At 40.5% G+C, this 24,249-nt stretch overlaps 1 protein-coding gene across 1 annotated transcript; it reads right to left on the bottom strand.

Moving 5' to 3' along the window:
- Positions 1–2,896: 2,896 nt before the first annotated feature.
- Positions 2,897–4,362, bottom strand: LOC131256671 (uncharacterized). The gene is made up of 2 exons (XM_058257654.1): positions 3,494–4,362; positions 2,897–3,238 (listed from the first exon to the last, which is right to left on the bottom strand). The coding sequence occupies exon 1, from the start codon at positions 4,199–4,201 to the stop codon at positions 3,551–3,553; it is 651 nt and encodes a 216-aa protein (XP_058113637.1). The 5' UTR covers positions 4,202–4,362; the 3' UTR covers positions 2,897–3,238; positions 3,494–3,550.
- Between the last annotated feature and the right edge of the window lie 19,887 nt (positions 4,363–24,249).

Genomic DNA, 24,249 nt, shown 5'->3' with positions numbered 1-24,249 from the left:
GATCCAAGACTCAAGTGGGCCGCACTAGAGTAAAAGGTGGGTAGGAAAATTCCTACCATTGAAAACTTTCTAGGGCAGAAAGTGATGTTTAAATGACATCAATACCGTTAATAACGTCATCCCTACTTGGATGAACTGAAAACACAAAATTAGCCTGATTCAAAACTTCTATGGCCGACGAATATTTCAACTGTGTAAGTCTAATACTCACATTTTAGGTCCACTTGAGTATTGGATACGGATCATTTTTCCCCTATCATCCTAAAAACATCTCGGAAAACAGATGGCCGGGGTGGATTTATCAAAAACATCACGTTGGGCCCCACCCAGGTTTCCAGCGCAGGAACTTCCTGCGAAAGGCTTTCGCAGGAAATCCGCGTCCGTGACATAGGAGCAATGTAAAACTCGTTTTAAACGTCGTAGTTCGCGGACTACTCTCCCTGCCACCGGCCCAATGGCTGATGGTCGGTGCTATGTGGGCCCTACCATGAGGTAGGTGTTTCATCCATTCCGTTCATCCATTTTTACAGATCATTTTAGGGCTTGTTTTAAAAAATGATATGATTTAAATCTCAGGTGAACCACACCATGGAAAAAAAAAATAGTGATTGGATATCCACCACTAAAATCCTCTTAAGGCTCACTGTACTGTTTATTTGACATCCAATCTGTTGATTAGGTCGTACAGGCCTAGATGAAGGGAAAAAAACAAAGATCAGATTGTTCCAAAACTTTTATGGCCCCAAAAAAGTTTTTAATGGTTGATGCTGATTCAGCACTGTTTCCTGTAATGTGGTCCACTTGAGATCTGGATATATCTCATTTTTGGTTCCGTAACATAAAATGATTTAGAAAAATGGATGTATGGTGTGGATGAAACACATACATCATGGTGGGGCCCACAGAGCACTGACCATCAGCCATCGGCCGGGGGAGTAACCAATCCGTTTCCTGTTTATCCATGTCATCCGTCTCTTTTCTTAGTTCACGTTAAAGTACCGGCCAATGCATTAAATGAACCATACCACTGGTGTGTGGTTCATGAGCACGTTGGATCTAATTATTTTCAAGCCCATACCTTAATATGAACTGATAAAATAGATGGACGGTATGAATAAACAGATACATTATAGTGGGCCCACATAGTTATAGTCGGACATTGCTAGGTCCGACCGGGGTCGGACGCAATGCGATTCCTTACTGCAGACTCCTGTCAATTACGAGGAGCGCACTTCGGGGACGGCATCCTGGATTAAAAAAAAACTTTTTTTAAACAGAAAAAATGGCGCCACAAGCATAGTAATGCGGGGCGTGACTTTCATTGCGTGGATGGAATGACTTTAATTGGATGAATCCACTTCGTCGATCAAGTGCTCACCTTTGTGTTTCAACCAGTGGCTAAAAATCAGTCCAAATCAAAATTCAGGTGGACTACACCACAAATAGTTGAAATGGGCCACCATTCATTAAAATCATCAGAATTTTGTGTGGGATCCACGTGGTACTGTATATGCTATCCAATCAACTCATCTGATGTGACCAACGTGAAGAAGGAACGCTCAGAAAATCATTACATTCCAAATCATGGTGTGTCCCACTTAAGTTTTGAATTTCATTTATTTTCAGGATCGATGGTGAAAATATGGCGGCACACATGGTGAACGTGGTGGATCTAATCCTTGTTTATCCGACATGGCGCTTAGTCAGCACAAGTCACTCCCTCTCATATGACTACTCAATGGTTAGGCAATGCCGGTCCTCTGGGCAGTGCATACATCTACCAAGCTCTATTTTGTCCATAAATATAAGGATCCAATCCGTCCATAAGATGTGCCCCTCAAAGCTAAGCCCAGCGGCCAAAAACCAAACTAATTCATTAGCAAGATGGACCACACTGCATGGAACAGTGGACATGGGGCCACCATGGTATGAATAATCCATCAAACCTATTCATCAGGTCTGGCTTTCCGGGATGAGGTAAACACAAAAATATAAGTATGATAAAATCTCGGACATGCCAATCTTGCGAACTTATACATTTTAGGCATAATTTACATTATTCCAGATAGTGTGGCCCATCCATTTTTTATTGGGTTCATATTTTGGATGTACGGTGTAAATAAGGTTGATTAAATGATGGATGCAGTGGATGCATACATAGAACATAGTGACCCTAGGTGTTATATCGCGGTGCCTAAAAATGTCCTAACCCTGCCGGTAACAAGTGTCAATGCTGTGTATGCCCACCATGATGTATCTGTTTTATCCACGCCGTCCATCCATTTTGACAGATCATTTTAGGTCATGAACTCAAAAAATAAGGCAGATCCAAATCTCAGTTGGACCACACCGGAGAAAAACAGTGGTGATTGAACGCCCACCATTAAAAACGTCTTAGGGCACACTATAATGTTGATTTTCCATCCAATATGTTGATGATGTCAGACAGACACAAATATCATCTTGATCCGAAACTTTTGTGGCCCCCAAAAAGTTTTTAATGTGGGCGTTCAATCACCACTGTTGAATGCGGTGTGGTCCAACTGATCTTTTGATCTGCTTCATTTATTGGCTCATGCCACAAAACATGCCTTCGAAACGGATGGACGGCGTGGACAAAACACATACATCATGGTGTAGCCCACAGCACCGACCAGTATGCAATCCACGTGCTAGTCTTATTTAAAAGGGTATTTTGGTCATTTAAATGATTTTTCTCGGTTGACTCTCTTACGAGGTACTGCAAAATTCCTGAGGTGTATCTATAACTGCACGATTAGCAGGCGGGTAATCATAATTATGCTGTAAATATGAGCGTTTGACTGTAATTTTCCTTTTAAAAAAATCATAAAACAAAATATTTTAAATCTTTCAATCGAAATCAGACACCCACAACTTTTCTAATCAGAATAACGTAAATTCATTAAAGAGGGAAGGAAAAGCAAGGAAGGAGGCTTCATATCACCAGCTGGTGATCTCATGGCCCTACAACAACAACCACCAACACAACGATCAAAGCAGCAGCAGCAGGCCACCACAACCACCACCCCAACAAAAACTACAATAGATCAGCTTCCTCACCATTAAAGAAGATAATCATGGGAATCTTACCCATTTCATAAAAATATATATAAAAAATCACATAAATGAGAGAACTACTCTTCATGCATCTTGTCTTGCCATAAATCATTCTTTCCATCTGATGCTACCACTACGTTTAAATGCAGTTTATGTCCTTCTGATATCAATGAAAAAAATTCATGTCAGAGGATTGCTACTTCCACACGTGTGCATGGGCAAGTACATGATACAAAAAGTGCCAAAAGTGCACCACGTTCTCAAGATCTGAGCCGTTCATCGTGTGCTAAGAAATGAACGGTTTCAAAAGGATAATCAGTGGTCTACATATGATGTACACGAATGGACCACTTGAAAACTATATCAATGGCACATGTGCCACTTTGGCACGTGGGGGGTGCTAATGTTTTCATACCTAATCAAAGGCGTCGAGAAAACATGGCCCAATGGAGAAGATGGGCCATCTAAGGAATCAACGGCTGGAAATATGCCCTGAGATGTTGTGGCTGGATGATGATGATGTCTGTGGGACAAGAAACTCTGCATACATCTCCATGAAGAATCTGTTGACGATGTCGACATAGAACGGGCAGGTGATTCGGGAATAGTAGTGTAATACCTCTTCAATGTCCAGCACATAATCCACATTGCTAATGTCCATCAGCTCCAATTCCTTCAGCCTTTCGGCGACCATGTTACACGCTTCTACTCTCAGGTTGTGAGAAAACGTTTCTGCTTCTTTTTCCTCCTCTACTCTTCTCTTTCTTTTCTCTTTTTCTCTGCTACAATCGTCTCTCTGTTGCCGAGAATTCATGTTCGCAAACTTCATAAAACTCCCATTACTTGGATCGGCTTCTTCCTTCGTGGGCTCTTTCGGTTTGTTCTTCGTCTTTCTCTTCATTGACTTTTCTTGATCGACAGCCCATCGTCCGGTGAATTCTTCGTAGAAGGTATCTAGCTCTCTGAAGCTGTGGTGCATGTTCGAGTCGCCACCGCATGAGAAGGGATTGAAAGGAGGGGTCTTGGGAAGCCGTTGATAACCTCCAGATAAAAGGGTCTTGAAGCTTTGAATGGTGTTGTTCAAAAGCTTCTTGGCCTTTGATATGGAATTTCTGAGTAGCATTGGTGGTTGTGGGAATTGGATTTTTCTGCTAGAGCTGGGAATTGGGATTTCTCTCTCTCTCTCTCTCTCTCTCTCTCTCTCTCTCTCTCTCTCTCTCTCTCTCTTATACAGGTAGGAAAGATAGTGATGGTGGAGCTTCCTTTCTTTTTCTTTCCTTGAGACAAAGGCAAGGAAAGGCTTGCAGGGTCTCTTTTATCTCTAGTTTCTTACAATTCACACGCTCCCACTTTGCATTTGTTTTCGCTTTTAGCTTCATCTGGGGCCATTGGATTCAACGGCTCTTACTTTAGAGCGTCTTGCATGAGTGTTGAAACTGCGGGTCCATGAGCATATGCGGTGGGTAGATACCCACGTGGATGCATGGTCAAATAATCGGAATGGCCGACCAGGTGGGCACCTTCGTGGATGGGTCCTGGTCCAGGAATCATGAACGTTAGATGCAAAATTTTATTTTAGTTGAAATTGAACTCTTGTTTTTTCCCCTTTCCAACCGATCCTTTGAGTGGCATAAGTAGAACTGTAAAAATTATTTATAGAAGTTGGTTTTAGTATGTAAGGTGATTTGTATGGGATGGACAGCTTTGATCATCAGATCTCGTTGTCATGTGGTCTCCATAGTCCGAAATATGATGGGTGAGCGTCAGTCTCGAACTACGGGATGTTGGTTCCCTGTTAGAATTTTTGTATTTTTGCGTTCTCTATAGCTTTTTGCGAAGTTGGTGGACTATCATCTGGATCGGTTGTTGTTGAATGTTGACTGTAAACTCTCTCTCTCCCCCTCTCTCTCCCTCTCTCTCAGAAGCGCCGATCTGGCTGGTGTGGGAACGTGTCGTGCGAAGACGAGCGCTGCCGCTCCTCACGAACGGTTCAAAGGAGATCAAAGTGACATGGCCCCCAAATGATGTATTTATTATATCCACACCGTTCATCCATTTTGAAAGATAATTTTAGAGCAAGAATCCAAAAATAATTTATTTCCAAAGCTTAAGTGGACCACACCAAAAATAGTAATGGGACAATCATTCTCACCGTTAAAACATTCGTAGGGCCACCATAACGTTTATTTTCTATCCAATATGTTCATAATGTCACGCAGACCTAGATGAAGAGGAAGTAAATATTATATTGATCCAAACTTCTGTGACCCCAAAAGGGTTTCAATGGTAGACGTTCAATCCCCCGCTGCTATTTGCAGTGTGGTCCACTTGATCTTTGAATCTGTCTTATTTTTTGGCTCAACCCTTAGGACGAGCTTTCAAAATGGAATGATGGTTGGGATATAAAACATACCTCATGACGGAACCCATGAAACTTGGTGACGTCAACACACCAGCCAGATCGGTTGTGGTACACCAGCCAATCCGCTTCCCTCTCTCTCGGACCGGAATCCTCTACGACAATGGTTGTATACAGCCTATACAACACCCAAGATCGGTTAGGCCCACCGTGTTGGGTTTGTAAAATCCAGTCCGTCCATTCGGTGAGTCCCCACTAATAATTATTAATCTGATCCAAAACTCAGGTGGGCCAGACCATGGGGAACATCTAAAGTCACTCCTAAACGTCTCAGTCCACGCGGTTTGGCCATTTAAGCTCACGCGGTGTGGCCATGCAGATTGCTGACCTTTGGGTCAGGCTGATTTTTGGATTGTATCTTCCTCAAAACGCATTTAATGAAATATACACACCATAGTGGGACCAGACACAAACACTAACGGTTGGCCTCGCCTACCCTTTGTTCCCTGTGGTATGGCCCACCTGAGTTGTCGATATGGTTGATTTTTTGCCCGTAGGGTCTAGAATTCAGAGGTGCACCAGATGAACGGGCTAGATTTAATACTCACGATATGTTGGGCCCCAAAGAGCTTGGATGTTGTTTCCATCTTCTTGGTACTTTCATAAATAAGCATGGCCCATGATGACGCTTCGGTGATGATCTTGACGTTTGATTTTTGAAGTAAAATGTGAGCCATAGATAATCATCATCTCAGCCTTAGTTTCTTACAGTGATCAGTATTGCATAGAATTCATGAGGAGGACGATTGCGATCATGGGACCATCTCCGCATGTGGGTCGTAGGGGAACGTATGTTGGCGTTCCGGAGCGACAGACGTAAGATGAATTACTGTAAAGGCTTCACACGCAGAGCGAATAGCGTGTGCCCACCGTCATGTCCGTGTGAAATTCACCCCGTTCATCAGTTTCGCCAGTACAAGTTAGGAGATGAGCCCAAATTTGAGGTAGATCTAAAAGGCAAGTGGGCCACACGAAAGAAATAGTGGTATCGGAAAGGCCGACCGTTGAAACCTTCTTATGCCATGTTTATATGGTATCCAAACCGTTCATAAGGTTATTCCCACTGGGATGAACTGAAAACACAAATATTACTCTAATCCAAAACATCTGTGACTCCACCAAGGTTTCAACGGTGGCCCGACTCGAGTTTCGGATCTGACTCATTTTGGGGTAACAACCTAATGTGAACTGACCAAATTAATGAATGGAGTGGATTTTTAAAGGACGGGACAAGATTTTGAAAGTGCGATATCTTTTCAACGTTCAGATTATATATGAAAGATACCATTTTGGAGGAATCGCGGCACTCGTATAACTTCTCGATGAGGAAGAGTAATAGTTATTCAAAGGCAAGGCGCAGTTGAGTAATGACAACAGCTGCTCTAATCCGAAGTCGTCACATAAGCCGTGGTTATTCTTACACCAATGTTTGGGACTCGGTAAAAAGAAAATGAGAATTCAAAGCAAGAGGTCCAAACATCAATCCAAAGTCCAACAATATATCAAAACAATCAATTAATACAGTGGAACACTGCTTATTTAGTTCTTCGGGGTACTTATCATCTCCACCGCTCATCAGCACGGAGTCCTTAGTTCTTAAGAGTACATTAGTCCGTGCCTGCTTTAAACCAGATCAACTTAGCTAGTTTTAACCTTAACAGTAATTCCCTTCCATATGTTGTTGCATGCCATATCCGAAGGAATATCATAGTCTTATGCTTCGTTTACCTATGCCCGTAGGTTCGGTTGATAGTAGTTTATAACTTTGTCATTATCCAATCATCATTCATCAATGCACTACTCGATTAAGCATTCCACTGCTCTCAACGAAGTCGATGATCCTGTTTTAATAGTAAGCTTTACTTTTCTCTGTTTCCATTTTAAATTTCTATTCAACTATATAATTATTTCACCTTTAAAAGTTTTTAGTTGAAAGAAAAGAAAAGAACAAAAAAACTCTTTACTAAAAGAAACTTAACCTCTGCAAATTACTTAATTAGTGCACTTGATAATTAGTAGAATAGACGACCAGTCCTCCAACCATTCAACCAAACACCGCTCTATCTCAAAATTAGGATCAAAGGCGTTCAGTTTAAATTGGATTGCAAATTGATTCTACCATGCCTAAAAATCTGCCACATGTACCGTGTGGCCAAATTCCTGATCAATAGACACCGCACATAGCTTCCGCCACCAGGAACCTCCTGTTGATGTTGATGGGGGCAATTTGCGTAAGCTTTCTGCAGGAGCCCGCTTGTCCCAATGGTTAGCACCAATTGTCTTGGTTTTGGGTTCAGACCCAAACCTGATTGACCCAACCCAAGTTAATGATTGGATTTTGTTAGGTTGTCAAGGCCTTCGGATTCAGCTCCGGTTGGTAGATTCCAACTCAATTTGCATTCTGGTTGGGTTTGGGTTGAGCAACCATGGGTCGGGTTAGGTCAAGTAGGGAATAATAGATTAATCACATGTACTGGGGTCAGGTCGAGGTCATATTGTCAAGTACAGATCAAGACTTTGGGTTGGGCACGAAGGTTGGAATTCAGGTCGGTGATGTTGTCGGTTAGGTAACCTTAAGGTCAGGTTAGGTCTGGGTTGACCCTTAACCCGACAATACGACCCAACCCCACCCAAGTTGCACCCTTGGTCTTGGCTGGTTTGGTCTCGTGTGTGTGCCACATAGGTTCTACCAGTTATGTCCAACCAAACGATTCTCAAGAAAAAAAGGTCATGGTGGGGTCCACATCTTGCTGGAGCTGTTGAATTGCTTGGGTGGGCCATCATCCCGAGTTAGACCCGATAGCAATGTTTTGGCGTATACTTAACAATTTGGACTATCTCTTGTACACACATATGGACTCAGTTATGGTTGGGCCCACCATACATTCAATTTTCATTGTACAGCTTGACAATTCGGACTATCTCTTGTATCATGTGGACTCATGAACCTGAACTATCCGACCTGCCAGAATGGAAATGGGTTCTTAGGTGTAATATCTCATGTCACTAACGGAGATTATTTCGTACATTATTTTTATATAATAATCGATTGGCCCGCTAGATGAACGGACTGGATCTTGAAACTCCACTGAGTCAACTGAGATATATGAAACTCTGTCCTAAGATTGACTATAGGCCTGCAGACTCGTGGAGTGGAATAGAAGAGTTAGTCAACTCAATACCAGCTGTGAATAATTTAGCTATTATGGATTAGGAGGGGATTGGGCAGGTGCAGATAAGGATGGAAGAGAGAGAAAATGAGTGAGAGACAGGTGGATATGGTGAGGCCAGACGTAGGTGAGACAAGGAAAGAAGGGATTGAAGGTGGACGACCCATCCCAACTTTTCTGAATCTTTGGCTTATTCCAGCTTTAGATCTCCATCACCTTTTAGTTGAAATGAGCTGTGCATGTTGTACGGACTGGTTTTCTGAGGTTGTTGTGGTGAGCTTCATAGAGCCTTTGTTACAAGGGTCGGACCGGGATTGCTTGCGGTGTAGTCGGAACCAATGTAGCGTCCACCATCATGTCTGTGAGAAATCCGCCCCTTCCATTCATTTTGGCAGCTCGTGATAGGGGAAGAACTGAAAAATGAGGAAGATCCAAAAGTTAAGTGGGCCACACAACAGATAATAGTGGGGATTGAACACCTACTGTTGAAACATAATTATCGGGGCCAGTAAAGATTTTGATCAGGCTAATATTTTTATGTTTTAAGTTCATCCCAATGAGAATGAACTTACGAACGGTTTGGATGGCATATAAACATCACAGTGGACCTTAGGTAGGTTTCAACCGTAGGCATTTCCCTCCTCAACTTTTCCTGTAGTGTGGCCCACTTGAGTCTTTTATCTGCCTCATTAATGCGATCTCCTAATATGAGATGGCAGAACGGATGAACAGGTTGGATTTCTCACAAATATCATGGTGGGCCCCACCTAAGTTCCCACCGCAGGACCTTGCTGCCGTAGGGGGTCGCGCGCAATCCGGGTCCCCGAGACTTTCACACTTTTTCTTCAATGCACTGTCTACCTGCCGACGCGGATTGGGTTCCTTCGATAATGGACCTCGAAGTTTGGACGGCTGTGATTGAAACACTTGTACTCCACGGGACACGGATTGCCTGCCGAAGGCTTTCGCAGGAAGTTCATGGAAAAACTAGGTGGGGCCCTCAGTGATGTTTGTGAGAAATCCACCCTGTCCATCCGTTTTTCCGGCTCATTTTAGGGCATGAAACCAAAAACAGGACAGATTCAAAACTTAAATGGGCCACGCCAGAGGAAATAGTGGAGATTGTATGACTACCGTTGAAACATTAGTGTTGCCATAGAGGTTTCGCATCAGGTTAAGTTTTTTGTGTTTTCAGTTAATCTCAGTGGGAATGACTTATAAATGATTTGGACCTAAAACATCCAGGTAAATCCAAACATACTTTAATTACCATTTATATTCATTTACTCCTAATCACACCCATTTACCTCCATTTACTCCTATCCAAATGGCCCTTATGGACTTTTTTTAAGTGGGTTAAACAGACACCCAAAATAACATATTACGTGGTTAAAATTAGATTTTAAGATTTTGGTGGCATAGTAAGTGGTAAGCAAACAACCCTTTATCCCTCAACTCCAGTGGAATTGTGTTCATCCTGACACTAGAGCCATTGGAAATGGAATATCATACACCATCTCTCCATAGTACACATTGCAGGTGATGCATCAGTGGTTCCGTCCCTCTAGTGACCCCTAAGATGGATTGTTTATGTTTCAAAAATAAAACCAATTATATGATCCTATTCATCACTTTTCTTCAAACTTCCCCTCAAAATGCTTGACATAAAATATTTCATTTCAACCATCAATTTGAGGGCTATCTATCAAATGGATAAAATTGACTACTAGTTATAATATATTAAGATATAAACTGTCCACGCTACCACGCAGTAGGTGAATAGACCTGATTGATACATTGGCTCCAAGTTGTACTTATCATCTCCCCGAAGGGATTTTTTTATTAAAATAACCCCAATGTATGGCCATTCCTAGAGAATAACATCCATTTTATTTTCCTTTTTTGACCTACTAACACCTTAAAAAAAAATAAAAAAAAAATTTACTTTTTTATGAACAAAATGCCCTTAAGTTTTAGGGGAAGCTTTTTGGGCCCCATTTCAATGCATAATGTCACAGTATGTGATAATTATGCCCACTTGAAGGCTGATCCAATCTGTTTATTTTCTTCATAACCTACCATTTCGTTAGGAATACATAAACTTCGGTGGGATACGAGCTTTCTATAACCCACAACTAATAATAGTGACTGTTCACTCCTAATTAATTCCGTGCGATATGGTCCACCTTATCTGCGGATTTGACTCATTCATTGACCCATGGCCTTAAATTAAATTCTAAATCCAATGGACGGAGTAGATTCAACATATACCCCATGGTGGGGCCCATCTAGGTTCTTAGCACATGAACTTCCTACGGAAGGTTTTCTTAAGTCATTCACGTCAGCATGAGGTAAAGGGAGCAGATTAGGTGAGATCTCAGCCTCACCCAAGATGGTGCGACCCTTATTGCGGGGCCCACCTTGATGTATGTATTCTATATCCACACTGTCTCTCTGTTTTTCAAATCATTTTAGGGCATCATCCTAAAAATGAATCGGATCCAATAAGTAGGTGGACCATACCATGGGCAACAGTGGTTATGGAACGTGGTACCATTAAAACTTCTTAGGGCACACCTTAATGTTTCCATAGTGTTTATTTACCATCCAATCTATTGAGAAGGTCACATAAGTCTTACTGAAGAGAAAAAATAAATTCAACTTGATTCAAAACTTTTATGGCCCATTAATGGTTAATCACCATTTTTCTTATGGTATGGTCCACTTGATAATTAGATCTGCTTCATTTTTTTAGATAAAACGTTAAAATGATCTAGAAAAATAGATGGATTGTCACGCCCCAAAATTCGAGTACAGAATGTGCACCCTTAGACCTGAGTTTTGAATCGTAACTCGTATACAAAGTGTACTAATTCTTCATTCCATTATACAATTATTAAGAGGCAAAAGTTTTTTTTTTTAAACATTATTCCCACTAGGTCCATTAACAATAATTCACACAAATGATTTAAACATTAATATCCGTTCATTCTCATCATACATAAACATTTAATTAGTATAAATTAGGCATCATTCAACAGTCAATACAGCTTATTAATGAATATTTGTTACAGACCTATAACAATGTAATTAAATAAAACCAATTAAATGCTCAAAAATCCTACAACTAATACCATAATTCATTATGTATAAATCGGATCATCATAACAAAGTAAATTCTAATTAATTAATTAAGAACGGTCCAAATGCAGTTAATTCCTCTCCTGATAGATATAACTACGTCTCACATGTGTCATGCACTAGTTCAGTCACAACTTCTTGTTCATGTGCCAACTCATCAGCTAATTGCTTATCTGTACAGTTTTTCTATTAATAAAAATGTAAGCTGGCTAGACTTAGTGAAATAACCCAGCATAGTTCATGCTTATTAAAATTAAAATATAATAGAAACAGAATATGTACAATGATATAAATGCAATGATGTATGAATGCATCAGATAGGATAATCGTCATTCTTCTTGGGTTAGAGGTCATCAACCTGCATCCACCCGTTAGGTAGGCTTCAACCTTTTGGTAAGCTTAGGTATAGCCCGCATCTGGTAACACTCTACCAGGATCGACATTTCTTCAAGGGAGGGCCCCTAGGATCGACAATACAAATGCAATGAATGATGGATAATGTATGAATGTATTATTTTAATAACTGCCATATATATTTATCTTGATAAGAATATTCATATGTGAATTTAATCTACAATTATTATAATCATGTAATTTGACACAAATTAACAAGTGATTTACCGTAGCATACAATATTGCAACAAAATACTCAAATTAGTACATCAATCAATCAAACAGTCATAAATAATTTATTTTAATTCTAATGTATCATGAGACACATTGGGTTACTCACTTGAGTCTGGTAGTGTAAAATCGACAAGGTAATTAGGTTGATTTGAATTCAAAGATCCTATCAGTTATATCAACAACATTATTATTCATCTAGTTATATTACACGGTGGAGCCCACCTTTAATATACATCCTAGGTGGTTAAATCCTAAATGATCAAATAATTAAATTTATATGTTTATTAAATTTAATTATCAAAATTTAGATTTTCTTTTTAAGATCCTGATATTGAATGTTAAATGATTAATCGGGGTAACCCACCGGATGATTAAATCATCCAGATTCTTGAGGTCTTGATATAATTTGCCTCTACATATTGAATGAATAGTGTGGATCTAACCACATATACGTTGATGACCCATCTTGACTTTCTACGCTAAGTGATATGAATCAGTTGCGTAAAAATTTGAACTTTCTTTATTAAATATTTATAGATCTGACTAGTGTGGCACATCTAATGGTCAGATCGATCTGAAATTCAAGGCACTGTTATCTTTTGGTGTTTAGGATCAAATGAAATATTTAGATATATCTTAACACAATCAGATTCCATTCATTAAATTTATTTGTAAAATATTACCGACCAAATTTGAAATCATAAAGCACCACCTTGCTAAAATTTTCTCTACACACATATACAATGATAATGTGGATGATTCACACCATTCATTGTATAGATCGAGAAGAAATTAACAATATAATAAAAAAAATTAAAAAGATCTAAGGGTTGGAACTTACCTGATCAAGCCCCCTTAGAATTTTCTCTCTTGTTTTCTTCAGGGCTTCCTATCTTGATAAGATAGGATAAGCACATACTCCCTTATCCCGATTTTGAAAATTTTTATAACATGTGATAAAAAAATTATTATTACTACTCCAAGAATCGATCTCTAAACCTCTCAACTAAGAGTGTCTCTACCAACTAACTATTAACTTGTTTTTATTTTTTATTTAAAAATAATTTATTTAAATATTTATTTTATTTATTTTTAATGCACCAAAATTTAGGGTTGTTACATGGATGGTGTGGATATAAAATACAAACATCAAGGTGGTTCCCATGGTAAGGGTCGCATAGTCTTAGGTGAGTTTGAGGTCTCAGTGCTTAATCCGCTCCCAAGGCCAGTTTGGTACGTGGGCTTAGGTGGGGTGGAATTACATTTTTTCATGTACAAATTCCATCCAGCATATGGAGGCGACAGGAAGGATTGTGATTAGATGGGATGGAATTGCATTTGGTCCCATGCGGGATTTCCGGTGGATGTAGAAATCTACATTTATGAGCCCCATATTGATGCATATGTTTTATCAATGTCGTCCATCCATATTAGCCTTTTACACGTGACAAACTAATTGTATAAATGTGCAAGTGACTGACATCATTTGTGAATCTAACCCATTGATTGCAATTTTGTAGTCTACCAAACATGGGTTTCACATAATATAATTTTTTTCCTAGAGAAAGAATCTTGGTCAAAATACCATGCTATTTCCAGATATGCAACAGTTGTGTAATAATAGCATTAATTTCATCCAATTCAATTTCATACCATTTAATCCCACGGACCAAATAGGCCCAAGGGAAGTGCATTGTGTACTAAGTAACTCAGTATGCTTAAGTGCACTGAGTAAACCCTACGAGGCCCACTATGATTTATATTTTTTATCCACATCATCCATCTGTTTTACTTTCTCATTTTAGTGCATGAGCCCAAAATTGAAGCATATCCAAAGCTCAAGTGGACCACAACATAGGAAACAATCTGAATTGAATGACTACCATTGAAAACTTCTTAGGGGGCCACAAAGCTTCTACGGATCTGACCGATTCTCAACCCATGGCCTTTCATCAAATTGGATAGAGTGGATTCAAAACATACCTCAAGGTGGTCCCCACATATGGCAATCAAAGATCATTTTGGTAGGGTCAAATGTCATTGTTTAGAGTCAAGATAGTTATATGTTAAGGGTTGAGGTTGTCATGTGTTAAAGGTCTAGATCCAAGTTGTCATTGTTAAGGGTGGAGGATATCATGTGTTAATGGTCTAGGTTGTCACGTGTTAAAGGTCGAGGTTGTCATTTGTTAAGGGTTTGGGTGGTGCTTGTAATGTGTTAAGGGTCGAGGTTGTCGTTTGTTAAGGGTTGTGGTGCCATTGTGGGGTATGTGTTTAATCTAATCCGTCCATTAAATTCACAATTTAATTTAAGGTTATGGGCTAAAGAATTAGTCACATCCGCATATAAGGTGGACTACACTACAAGAAAATAATTGAGTATGAATAATCATTGTTATTGGTTGTTATGGGCCTTAAAGAGCTCATATCTCGCTAAATTTTGTCTTTCCGTTGAAATGGTGGACCATGAAGAAAATGAACGATTGAATATACTTTCAAGTGGGCCCAATCATCACATAATGTCACATCATGCATTGAAATCGTTCCATGTATGAGAAACTCATAAAGGCAATGGTATTTTGGTCTTAAAAAAATTAAAAAGGTATCATGAGGTCCAAAAGGAAAAGAAATTGTAAGGAAAGCCATTCTCTAGGAACTGCCATACCTCGAGACAATTTTAGTAAAAATCCCCCCCAAATTTAAAAAGAAGTAAAGGAAGGAGATAACCGTGATACTCCAGTAGCATGCGAAGTATGATACCTAGGCACATTGACATTAGTTAAAAAATACACGCAAACATGCAAGTAATTCTAATAAAATGTCCAAATTCTCATTTTGGATGTATCATGAGCCACAAGTACTGATTATTTGATAACTTGGTCATCTGGGCATTTGATGACTGAATTGGGGTCCATGAGTCAGATTTTAATTTATTTTAATTTGTTCAACCTAACGGACTTTGGGACGGTCAAGTACCAACAATAGGTTAAAAGTCGTTTTAATTTGAGTTGGTGTATGCCACGTGTATAATTAGGAGTTCCGACCATCTAGATCATACTCTGCCATAGTATGAGTAACTAATTCAGAGAGAGAGAGCGGCCTTGACATTTGTCCATGGTGGTTGGAAACCGTCTTAATCTCAAAAGCGAAAACCCCGGATTCGTCTTCCAGACGCCTCTAGGTTCGTGCCTTCAAAACCGGTCCCACTTCCACGTCGTAGATCTGCGAGCACAGGAATGGAGAGAAGGAATCAAAGGAACCAGGAAAGGAATCAGGTGACCACCAAATCTGATTTGGAACAAAGTAATGGACGAGATTGGATCACCTCAGTAATGTACATACATCTTGTAAATGATATGTGAAAATTCACGTTCAATGATACAGCCCGGTCACACGGGCCACAGTCTCACTTGTGCAGGACATCAGAGCCGTGAAAAAGGTGGACCACACCGTGACTATCACCACCTGGGGTGAAAATCTAGATGGTCCAGTCATACCGTTGAAATCAGAGGACAGCTGAGTGTCAAGGTGGAACCCTCCTAGTAACTAGATCGTCCTTCTTCCAGGGAAGGAAATTATCCTAACCGCGCCGATTGGTGGGAATTGACCTGACTGTGAAAATAAAAACTCATGGACGGTTTGAATTAATCAGATATTAGGATCGTTTAATTAAACTGATTTTGGGAAGATGAACTATTTGCAGAGCTATGCAGGAATCGAGTTAGCTTGGTTAACTCGCTCGACTCGGCTCGACTCGAAAAGCTCGATTCGAAGCTGAGTTCGAGCCGAGTCGAGCTGATTTTTGGAGCTTGAAAAAATTTCAAGCTGAATTTGAGCTTATTTTTGGAGCTCGAAAAAATTTTGAGCCGAGTTCAAGCTGGTTCGAGTTCAAATTGACTTGGATCGAACCTCAACTTGAATCGACTTGGATTGAATCAATTCGGTGACTTGGTTATTTTAATCATGATGTTGCTCACCAAGTGTTTGATGAAATGACTCAACGAAATGTGTGTTTCGAGTTCGTAGATTCTCCGTAGGATTGGCTAGCTGTTGGTGAGGAAGGTATGGATACGAAACAAATCACTACAAAAAAAAAAAAACTCAACTCGTAGATGCTGCGTGCTGAGTGTTTGATACGTGCTGAGTGTTTGATAAAATACTTGTTAACTGCTGTTGTTCTTTTACACACCGTGAGAAATTGAAAGTGCACTCTATGCATTTGAGAAAATATCGCACAAGCTCAAACTTGACTCAAACTAGACTGAGCTGCTGACCGAATCAATTCGAGCCGAGTTCGAGCTGGGGGTAGCTACTCGCTAAGCGAAGTGGAGCTATGCCAAGCTCAATTCATGTGCAACGCTAACTATCTATTTGGAAGCGGATTGTGTCCTATCCCTACTTGGACGGGATTGGTCCAGGCAAGGGCTCCGTGGGGCCCTCCGTCTTGTATGGGTTTCGTCTACACTGTTCATCCATTTTTCCAGATCATTTTAGGCTAGGGGCCCAAAAATGAGGCAAATCCAAGGTTTAAGTGGACTAGATGGTAGGATTTGAATGCTTACCATTAAAAACTTCTTAGGGCCACAAAAGTTTCAGACTATGCTGAAATTTGTGTTTTCTTTTCTTTTAGGTTTACATGATCTTATTAACAAGTCTATTGAAAAATAAACATCACAGTGGGCTTAGGAAGGTTTCAACGGTAGTGCCATTATCACCTTTTTGGGCTCATACCCTAAAATGATCTGAAAAGTTTGATGAACTGCGTCCATAAAACCCATATACAATGATGGGCCCCACAGAGCCCCTGCCTGGACCCATTTTCTTCTAGGCGGAGCAGTACGCAATCCGCTTACGAACTATTTATAGCGGGTCCCCACAATGCGGTCGGATTACTTTGAGTTAATATACATGCCACGTGTACAACGTGCCAGCTTATCAACCCCCAATCTCCGTCAGACTATCAACTCCCTTTATCCGTTTTCCAAGTAACAAAAGGAACCCCGCGTAATCTTGTTTCAATTAAGGCCTAAATTAAAATGCAATTCGTTGTACACATCCAGACGGATCAAGCCTGTAAACGGGTAATCCGGTTTTTTTAAATCGGGTCCACCAAATCCAATGTTCTGTGTTGGATATGAAGTAAAATCCGACAATCGGATATGCATTCCCAGCCTTGGATGCACCATGACCTAATCCATTATGCATCCTACAGTGACTTCAGTAGTCTAAAAATCCGGTCAGAGCTTTTTTAAGAGGAGAATTTACATTACTGCCCTCAGCTTTTTCTTTATAATAAAGTAGAAAATCAAAAGTTATGGCCCACTTTACATGTATCTCAAATCCAACCCATCCAACAAGTGCACACCAATATTATTATTATACTAACCAAAACTGTAGTAGATCTAATTGCAAGGTTGGCCAATACATAAAAATTAATTTACACCATCCAAAATATCTCAATTCAAGTGTAGCCCATCGGATGATTTGATTGGCATGATGTTTTCATGTATTATGCCATCGAGTAGTGCACAAGTTTAATGGGTTAGATGTTATATGCATACCACGCGGCCACATGAGTCTTGAATTTTATTACTTATATATATATATATATATATATATATATATATATATATATATATATATATATATATATATATCGTGTAATTTCATCCCTCAGAAGCACCTCTAGTTCGTACTGGGCCTATAAATTTCATGTGGATTGGGCCTGTAATTATATTCAGGCCCAAATTAAAATGGAATTGACGGCCTCCGTTTTAGAAATCGCCTCATTATTCAGGATTCATCTCGTGCCCGTTGGTGCTACTCAGGGCCCGTCCCAGGCCATCCTTTTTTATGACTTTAAGCTAGGCCTCGGCTTGTGCTACTGGGCCTAACTTGGCCCATTCCAGACCCCGCCCACAAGTATATCTAAACAGATACAAAAGTTTTTTTTTTTTCTTTTTTTTCTTTTTCTTTTTTAAAGGCATAGAAACAATGGAGATGAGAAAACGGTGGGCCCATGATGGTGGCCACAAAACGTGAAGAAGAGACAAGGTTGTGTGATTAGCTACTTCTTTATACATGCGTTTGCTGAACCATGATGCTCTTTCATTGCTAGTGGGCCCCACCTTGGAACCATCCTTTTCTTATTTGTCCAACCAAGTTCATCCACTCAAGTTATATAAGCATCCAATGCACTTTCTCTTGCTTGGCCGGTGTGAGCCCTAGTAATTCCCTTGACAGTTGGCCCTCACATTTGTGGTTCGTTTTGTCATTTTCCGTGATTTTCTTTAAGGGTAATTTTCAACTTAGACGGTGGAGTTTGGAAAAGGATAGCCCAGGACGGAAAGTCAGTGCGCACCATCTCCAAATACAACGTTGTTGTTGTTATATATATATATATATATAACAAAAATGAAGGTATACATTAAAGATCACCCGGCATAATATATATATATATATATATATATATATATATATATATATATATATATATATATATATATATATATATAACAAAAATGAAGGTATACATTAAAGATCACCAGGCATAATCCTCCAAGGGGTCTTGGGCCATGTGTAATTCGGGACGGTCAGGTGGTGGGCCCTACCAATTAGTACTGGTTCTTTTATTAGTGTTATCTGTGGTTTTGAAGATCGAGTTTTTTTTTTTTTTTTTTTTTTTTTTAAAGGGATTTTTCCGTATAACCGCTTGCGTTCTGGGCTATTATCAAAATATTTATAGCAAGACACTCAAGATTTGCAAGTTTAGAGAAAAAAACTACATCTTTTACATTGGCTAATGGTCAAGATGGAATTGTATTGTTAACTTGTTTAAATGAAGAATTTGTCACTAAACACTTTTTTTATTTTTTTAACGGTTATACCCATTGCAAAGGGCGGGCGTCCGAAGGATTCCACGGGCCCACCTTTTATGTATGTGTGTGATTGATGATGTCCATCTATTTTGCGATCTCATTTTAGGTCATGAGTTAAAAAATGAGCCTAACATTAAAAACATGTTTGGGGGATGGAATTTCGGATCAAGCTGATTTTGTGTCTTCCTATCATTGATTTCTGCATGGCCTTATCAATAGGTTGGATGGCCCTGATTAAAAATCAGGGTGCAGCGATGGGTATAATAACGAGTAAATTGCGACTGTACGACCCATTTATGGCCCATTTAGGAAACTACGCCCACCTCATTTTCCTTTGCGAGAATACGCCCGAGCTGTACGGAAGGCTTGCCAAAGGTCGAAAATGCCCCTGCTTGTTCCTTCAAGCGGATATGTGGCGCTCGAAGACAAGCGCTGACACTCCTCGAACTCCGAGTTGTACGAACGGTTCAAAAGATATCAGAGTTACATGGGCCCCACAGTTACATATTTATTATATCCACACCGTTCAGCCATAGTTCGAGATCATTTCGGAGCATTATCAAAAAAAAAAAAAATCCTATCCAAAGATCAACTGGACCACACCACAAAGAGCAACGGGAAAATTGATTTTAACCGTTAAAAATTTTGTAGGGCCCACCATAACATTTATTTTCCATCCAATATATTCATAATGCCACAAAGACCTGGATGAAGAGGAAAAACAAATTTTGTAATGGTCCAAAACTTCTGGGACCCCTAAAAGGGTTTCAATGGTAGACGTTCAATCTTCCACTGCCTTTTACAGTGTGGTCCACTTGATAGCTAAATCTGTCTTATTTTTCTTCCCAAGCGTTAGTACGAGTTCACAAAATAGATGAACGGTTTGGATATAACACATACCTCATAAAAGGACCCACAGAGGCGGTGGGGATTACAACAAGGAAAAAAAAGAGTTGGTATCTTTGGCTACGGATTATAACCGTAGCGATAACCGCAGCTAATGCTTTTTCAATATGTCCTCTACTATACATCGAAGGTCTTTCGATATATACTTCGATATATCGAATGTCTTTCGATTAATCGGAAAAGGTCCAAAACTGTCCAGCAACTTTGCATAAAAAATCCTGCAATTTTCGATTAATCGAAGTGTATTCGATATGTATCGAAGATATAGCTATAGATTATAGCTGTAGCCATAACTGTAGTCCATAAAAGTCTAAGCAAATTTTTTTATTTTTTTATTTTTTATTTTTTAGTTTTTATTTTTTACATGGAGAACTTTATTCTACCTACAATTTTCTCCAATACATATTTATATAAATATGTATATATAAGCATATAAAAAAAAAATTCTCTCTTTTTTTCATTTATTTCTCTATTCATTCAACAAGAATATCTTATAAACCAAAATTAGTTACTTGATGTACCCCATATGATTTTGGGGTAGGAGAAGATACTTTAGCCAACTAACCTAGTTATTTTCTAAGATTCCATCAGGTCGATGGTCGAAAATCCATTTCATTCACTTTGCGGTCAATTTCAATCAGTTCGTGGTCATTTCCATGCATTTCACCGTCAATTCCATCCACTTCACGGACAATTCCATGCATTTCACGGTCATCCCAAACTATTTCGTGTTGATTCACGGTCGTTTCAAGGCATTTCGCGGTCAATTCCCTTCACTTCACGATCATTTGCATGCATTTCGCGCTCAAATCGCTTCAAACCATGATCAATCCCATGCACTTCACGGTCATCCCAAACAATTCCGTGTTGATTCACGGTCGATTCGAGGCATTTCGCGGTCAATTCCCTTCACTTCACGGTCAGTTGCATGCAACTAACTGCTGATCATGAATTGATGCGATCTGAGCGCGAAATGCATGCAAATGACCGTGAAGTGAAGGGAATTGACCGCAAAATGCCTCGAAACGACCGTGAATCAACACGAAATTGTTTGGGACGACCGTGAAATGCATGGGAATGATCATGGTTTGAAGTGATTTGAGTGCGAAATGCATGCAACTGACCGTGAAGTGAAGGGAATTGACCGCGAAATGCCTCTAAATGACCGTGAATCAACACGGAATTGTTTGGGACGACCGTGAAATGCATGGGAATGATCATGGTTTGAAATGATTTGACCGTAAAATGAATGCAAATGATCGTCAAGTGAAGGGAATTAACCGCGAAATGCCTTGAAACGACCGTGAATCAACACGGAATTGTTTGGGACGACCGTGAAATGCATGGGAATGATCATGGTTTGAAGCGAATTGATCGCGAAATGCATGCAAATGACCGTGAAGTGAAGCGAATTGACTGCGAAATGCCTCGAAACGACCGTGAATCAACACGGAATTGTTTGGGACGACCGTGAAGTGCATGGGAATGATCATGGTTTGAAGCGATTTGACCACGAAATGCATGCAACTGACCGTCCAGTGAAGGGAATTGACCATGAAATGCCTCGAAACGACCGTGAATCAACACGGAATTGTTTGGGATGACAGGGAAATGCATGGGAATGATCATGGTTTGAAGCGAATTGACCGCGAAATGCATGCAACTGACCGTGGAGTGAAGGGAATTGACCGCGAAATGCCTCAAAACGACCGTGAATCAACACGAAATTGTTTAGAATGACCGCGAAATGCATGGGAATGATCATGGTTTGAAGCGAATTGATCGCGAAATGCATGTAAATGACCGTGGAGTGAAGCGAATTGACCGCGAAATGCCTCGAAACGACCGTGAATCAACACGGAATTGTTTGGGACAACCGTGAAGTGCATGGGAATGATCATGGTTTGAAGCGAATTGACCGCGAAATGCATGCAACTGACCGTGCAATGAGGCGAATTGACCGTGAAATGCCTCGAAACGACCGTGAATCAACACGGAATTGTTTGGGATGACAGGGAAATGCATGGGAATGATCATGGTTTGAAGCGAATTGACCGCGAAATGCATGCAACTGACCGTGGAGTGAAGCGAATTGACCGTGAAATGCCTCGAAACGACCGTGAATCAACACAGAATTGTTTGGGATGATAGGGAAATGCATGGGAATGATCATGGTTTGAAGCGAATTGACCGCGAAATGCATGCAACTGACCGTGGAGTGAAGGGAATTGACCGCGAAATGCCTCGAAACGACCGTGAATCAACACGGAATTGTTTGGAATGACTGCGAAATGCATAGGAATGATCATGGTTTGAAGCGAATTGACCGCGAAATGCATGTAAATGACCGTGGAGTGAAGCGAATTGATCGCGAAATGCCTCGAAACGACCGTGAATCAACACGGAATTATTTGGGATGACCGCGAAATGCATGGGAATGATCATGGTTTGAAGCGAATTGACCGTGAAATGCATGTAAATGACCGTGGAGTGAAGGGAATTGACCGCGAAATGCCTCGAAACGACCGTGAATCAACACGGAATTGTTTAGGATGACAGTGAAATGCATGGGAATGATCATGGTTTGAAGCGAATTGACCGCGAAATGCATGCAACTGACCGTGGAGTGAAGCGAATTGACCGCGAAATGCCTCGAAAAGACCGTGAATCAACACGGAATTGTTTGAGATGACAGGGAAATGCATGGGAATGATCATGGTTTGAAGCGAATTGACCGCGAAATGCATGCAACTGACCGTGGAGTGAAGGGAATTCACCGCGAACATGCCTCAAAACGACCGTGAATCAACACGAAATTGTTTGGAATGACCGCGAAATGCATGAGAATGATCATGGTTTGAAGCGAATTGACTGCGAAATGCATGTAAATGACCGTGGAGTGAAGCGAATTGACCGCGAAATGCCTCGAAACGACCGTGAATCAACACGGAATTGTTTGGGACGACCGTGAAGTGCATGGGAATGATCATGGTTTGAAGCGAATTGACCGCGAAATGCATGCAAATGACCGTGGAGTGAAGGGAATTGACCGCGAAATGCCTCGAAACGACCGTGAATCAACACGGAATTGTTTGGAATGACAGCGAAATGCATGGGAATGATCATGGTTTAAAGCGAATTGATCGCGAAATGCATGTAAATGACCGTGGAGTGAAGCGAATTGACCGCGAAATGCCTCAAAACGACCGTGAATCAACACGGAATTGTTTGGGATGACCGCGAAATGCATGGGAATGATCATGGTTTGAAGCGAATTGACCGCGAAATGCATGCAAATGACCGTGGAGTGAAGAGAATTGACCGTGAAATGCCTCGAAACGACCGTGAATCAACACGGAATTGTTTAGGATGACCGCGAAATGCATGGTAATGATCATGGTTTGAAGCGAATTGACCGCGAAATGCATGCAACTGACCGTGGAGTGAAGGGAATTGACCGCGAAATGCCTCGAAACGACCGTGAATCAACACGGAATTGTTTGGGATGACAGTGAAATGCATGGGAATGATCATGGTTTGAAGCGAATTGACCGCGAAATGCATGCAACTGACGGTGGAGTGAAGCGAATTGACCACAAAATGCCTCGAAACGACCGTGAATCAACATGAAATTGTTTGGGATGACCGCGAAATGCATAGGAATGATCATGGTTTGAAGCGAATTGACCGCGAAATGCATGCAACTGACCGTGGAGTGAAGGGAATTGACCGCGAAATGCCTCGAAACGACCGTGAATCAACACGGAATTGTTTGGGATGACAGGGAAATGCATGGGAATGATCATGGTTTGAAGCGAATTGACCGCGAAATGCCTCGAAACGACCGTGAATCAACACGGAATTGTTTGGGATGACTGCGAAATGCATAGGAATGATCATGGTTTGAAGCGATTTGTCAGCGAATGCAACTGACCGTGGAGTGAAGGGAATTGACCGCGAAATGCCTCGAAACGACCGTGAATCAACACGGAATTGTTTGGAATGACCGCGAAATGCATGGGAATGATCATGG

The sequence above is a fragment of the Magnolia sinica genome, chromosome 1 (assembly GCF_029962835.1).
Source record: "Magnolia sinica isolate HGM2019 chromosome 1, MsV1, whole genome shotgun sequence".
NCBI classification, from domain to species: Eukaryota; Viridiplantae; Streptophyta; class Magnoliopsida; order Magnoliales; family Magnoliaceae; genus Magnolia; species Magnolia sinica.
Note: the sequence above shows the minus strand (reverse complement) of the source record. Positions and strands in the feature narration are given on the sequence as shown.

Coding starts and splice junctions, on each gene's coding strand:
- LOC131256671 (XM_058257654.1), bottom strand. CDS start 4,201: ATGCTACTCAGAAATTCCATATCAAAGGCCAAGAAGCTTTTGAACAAC.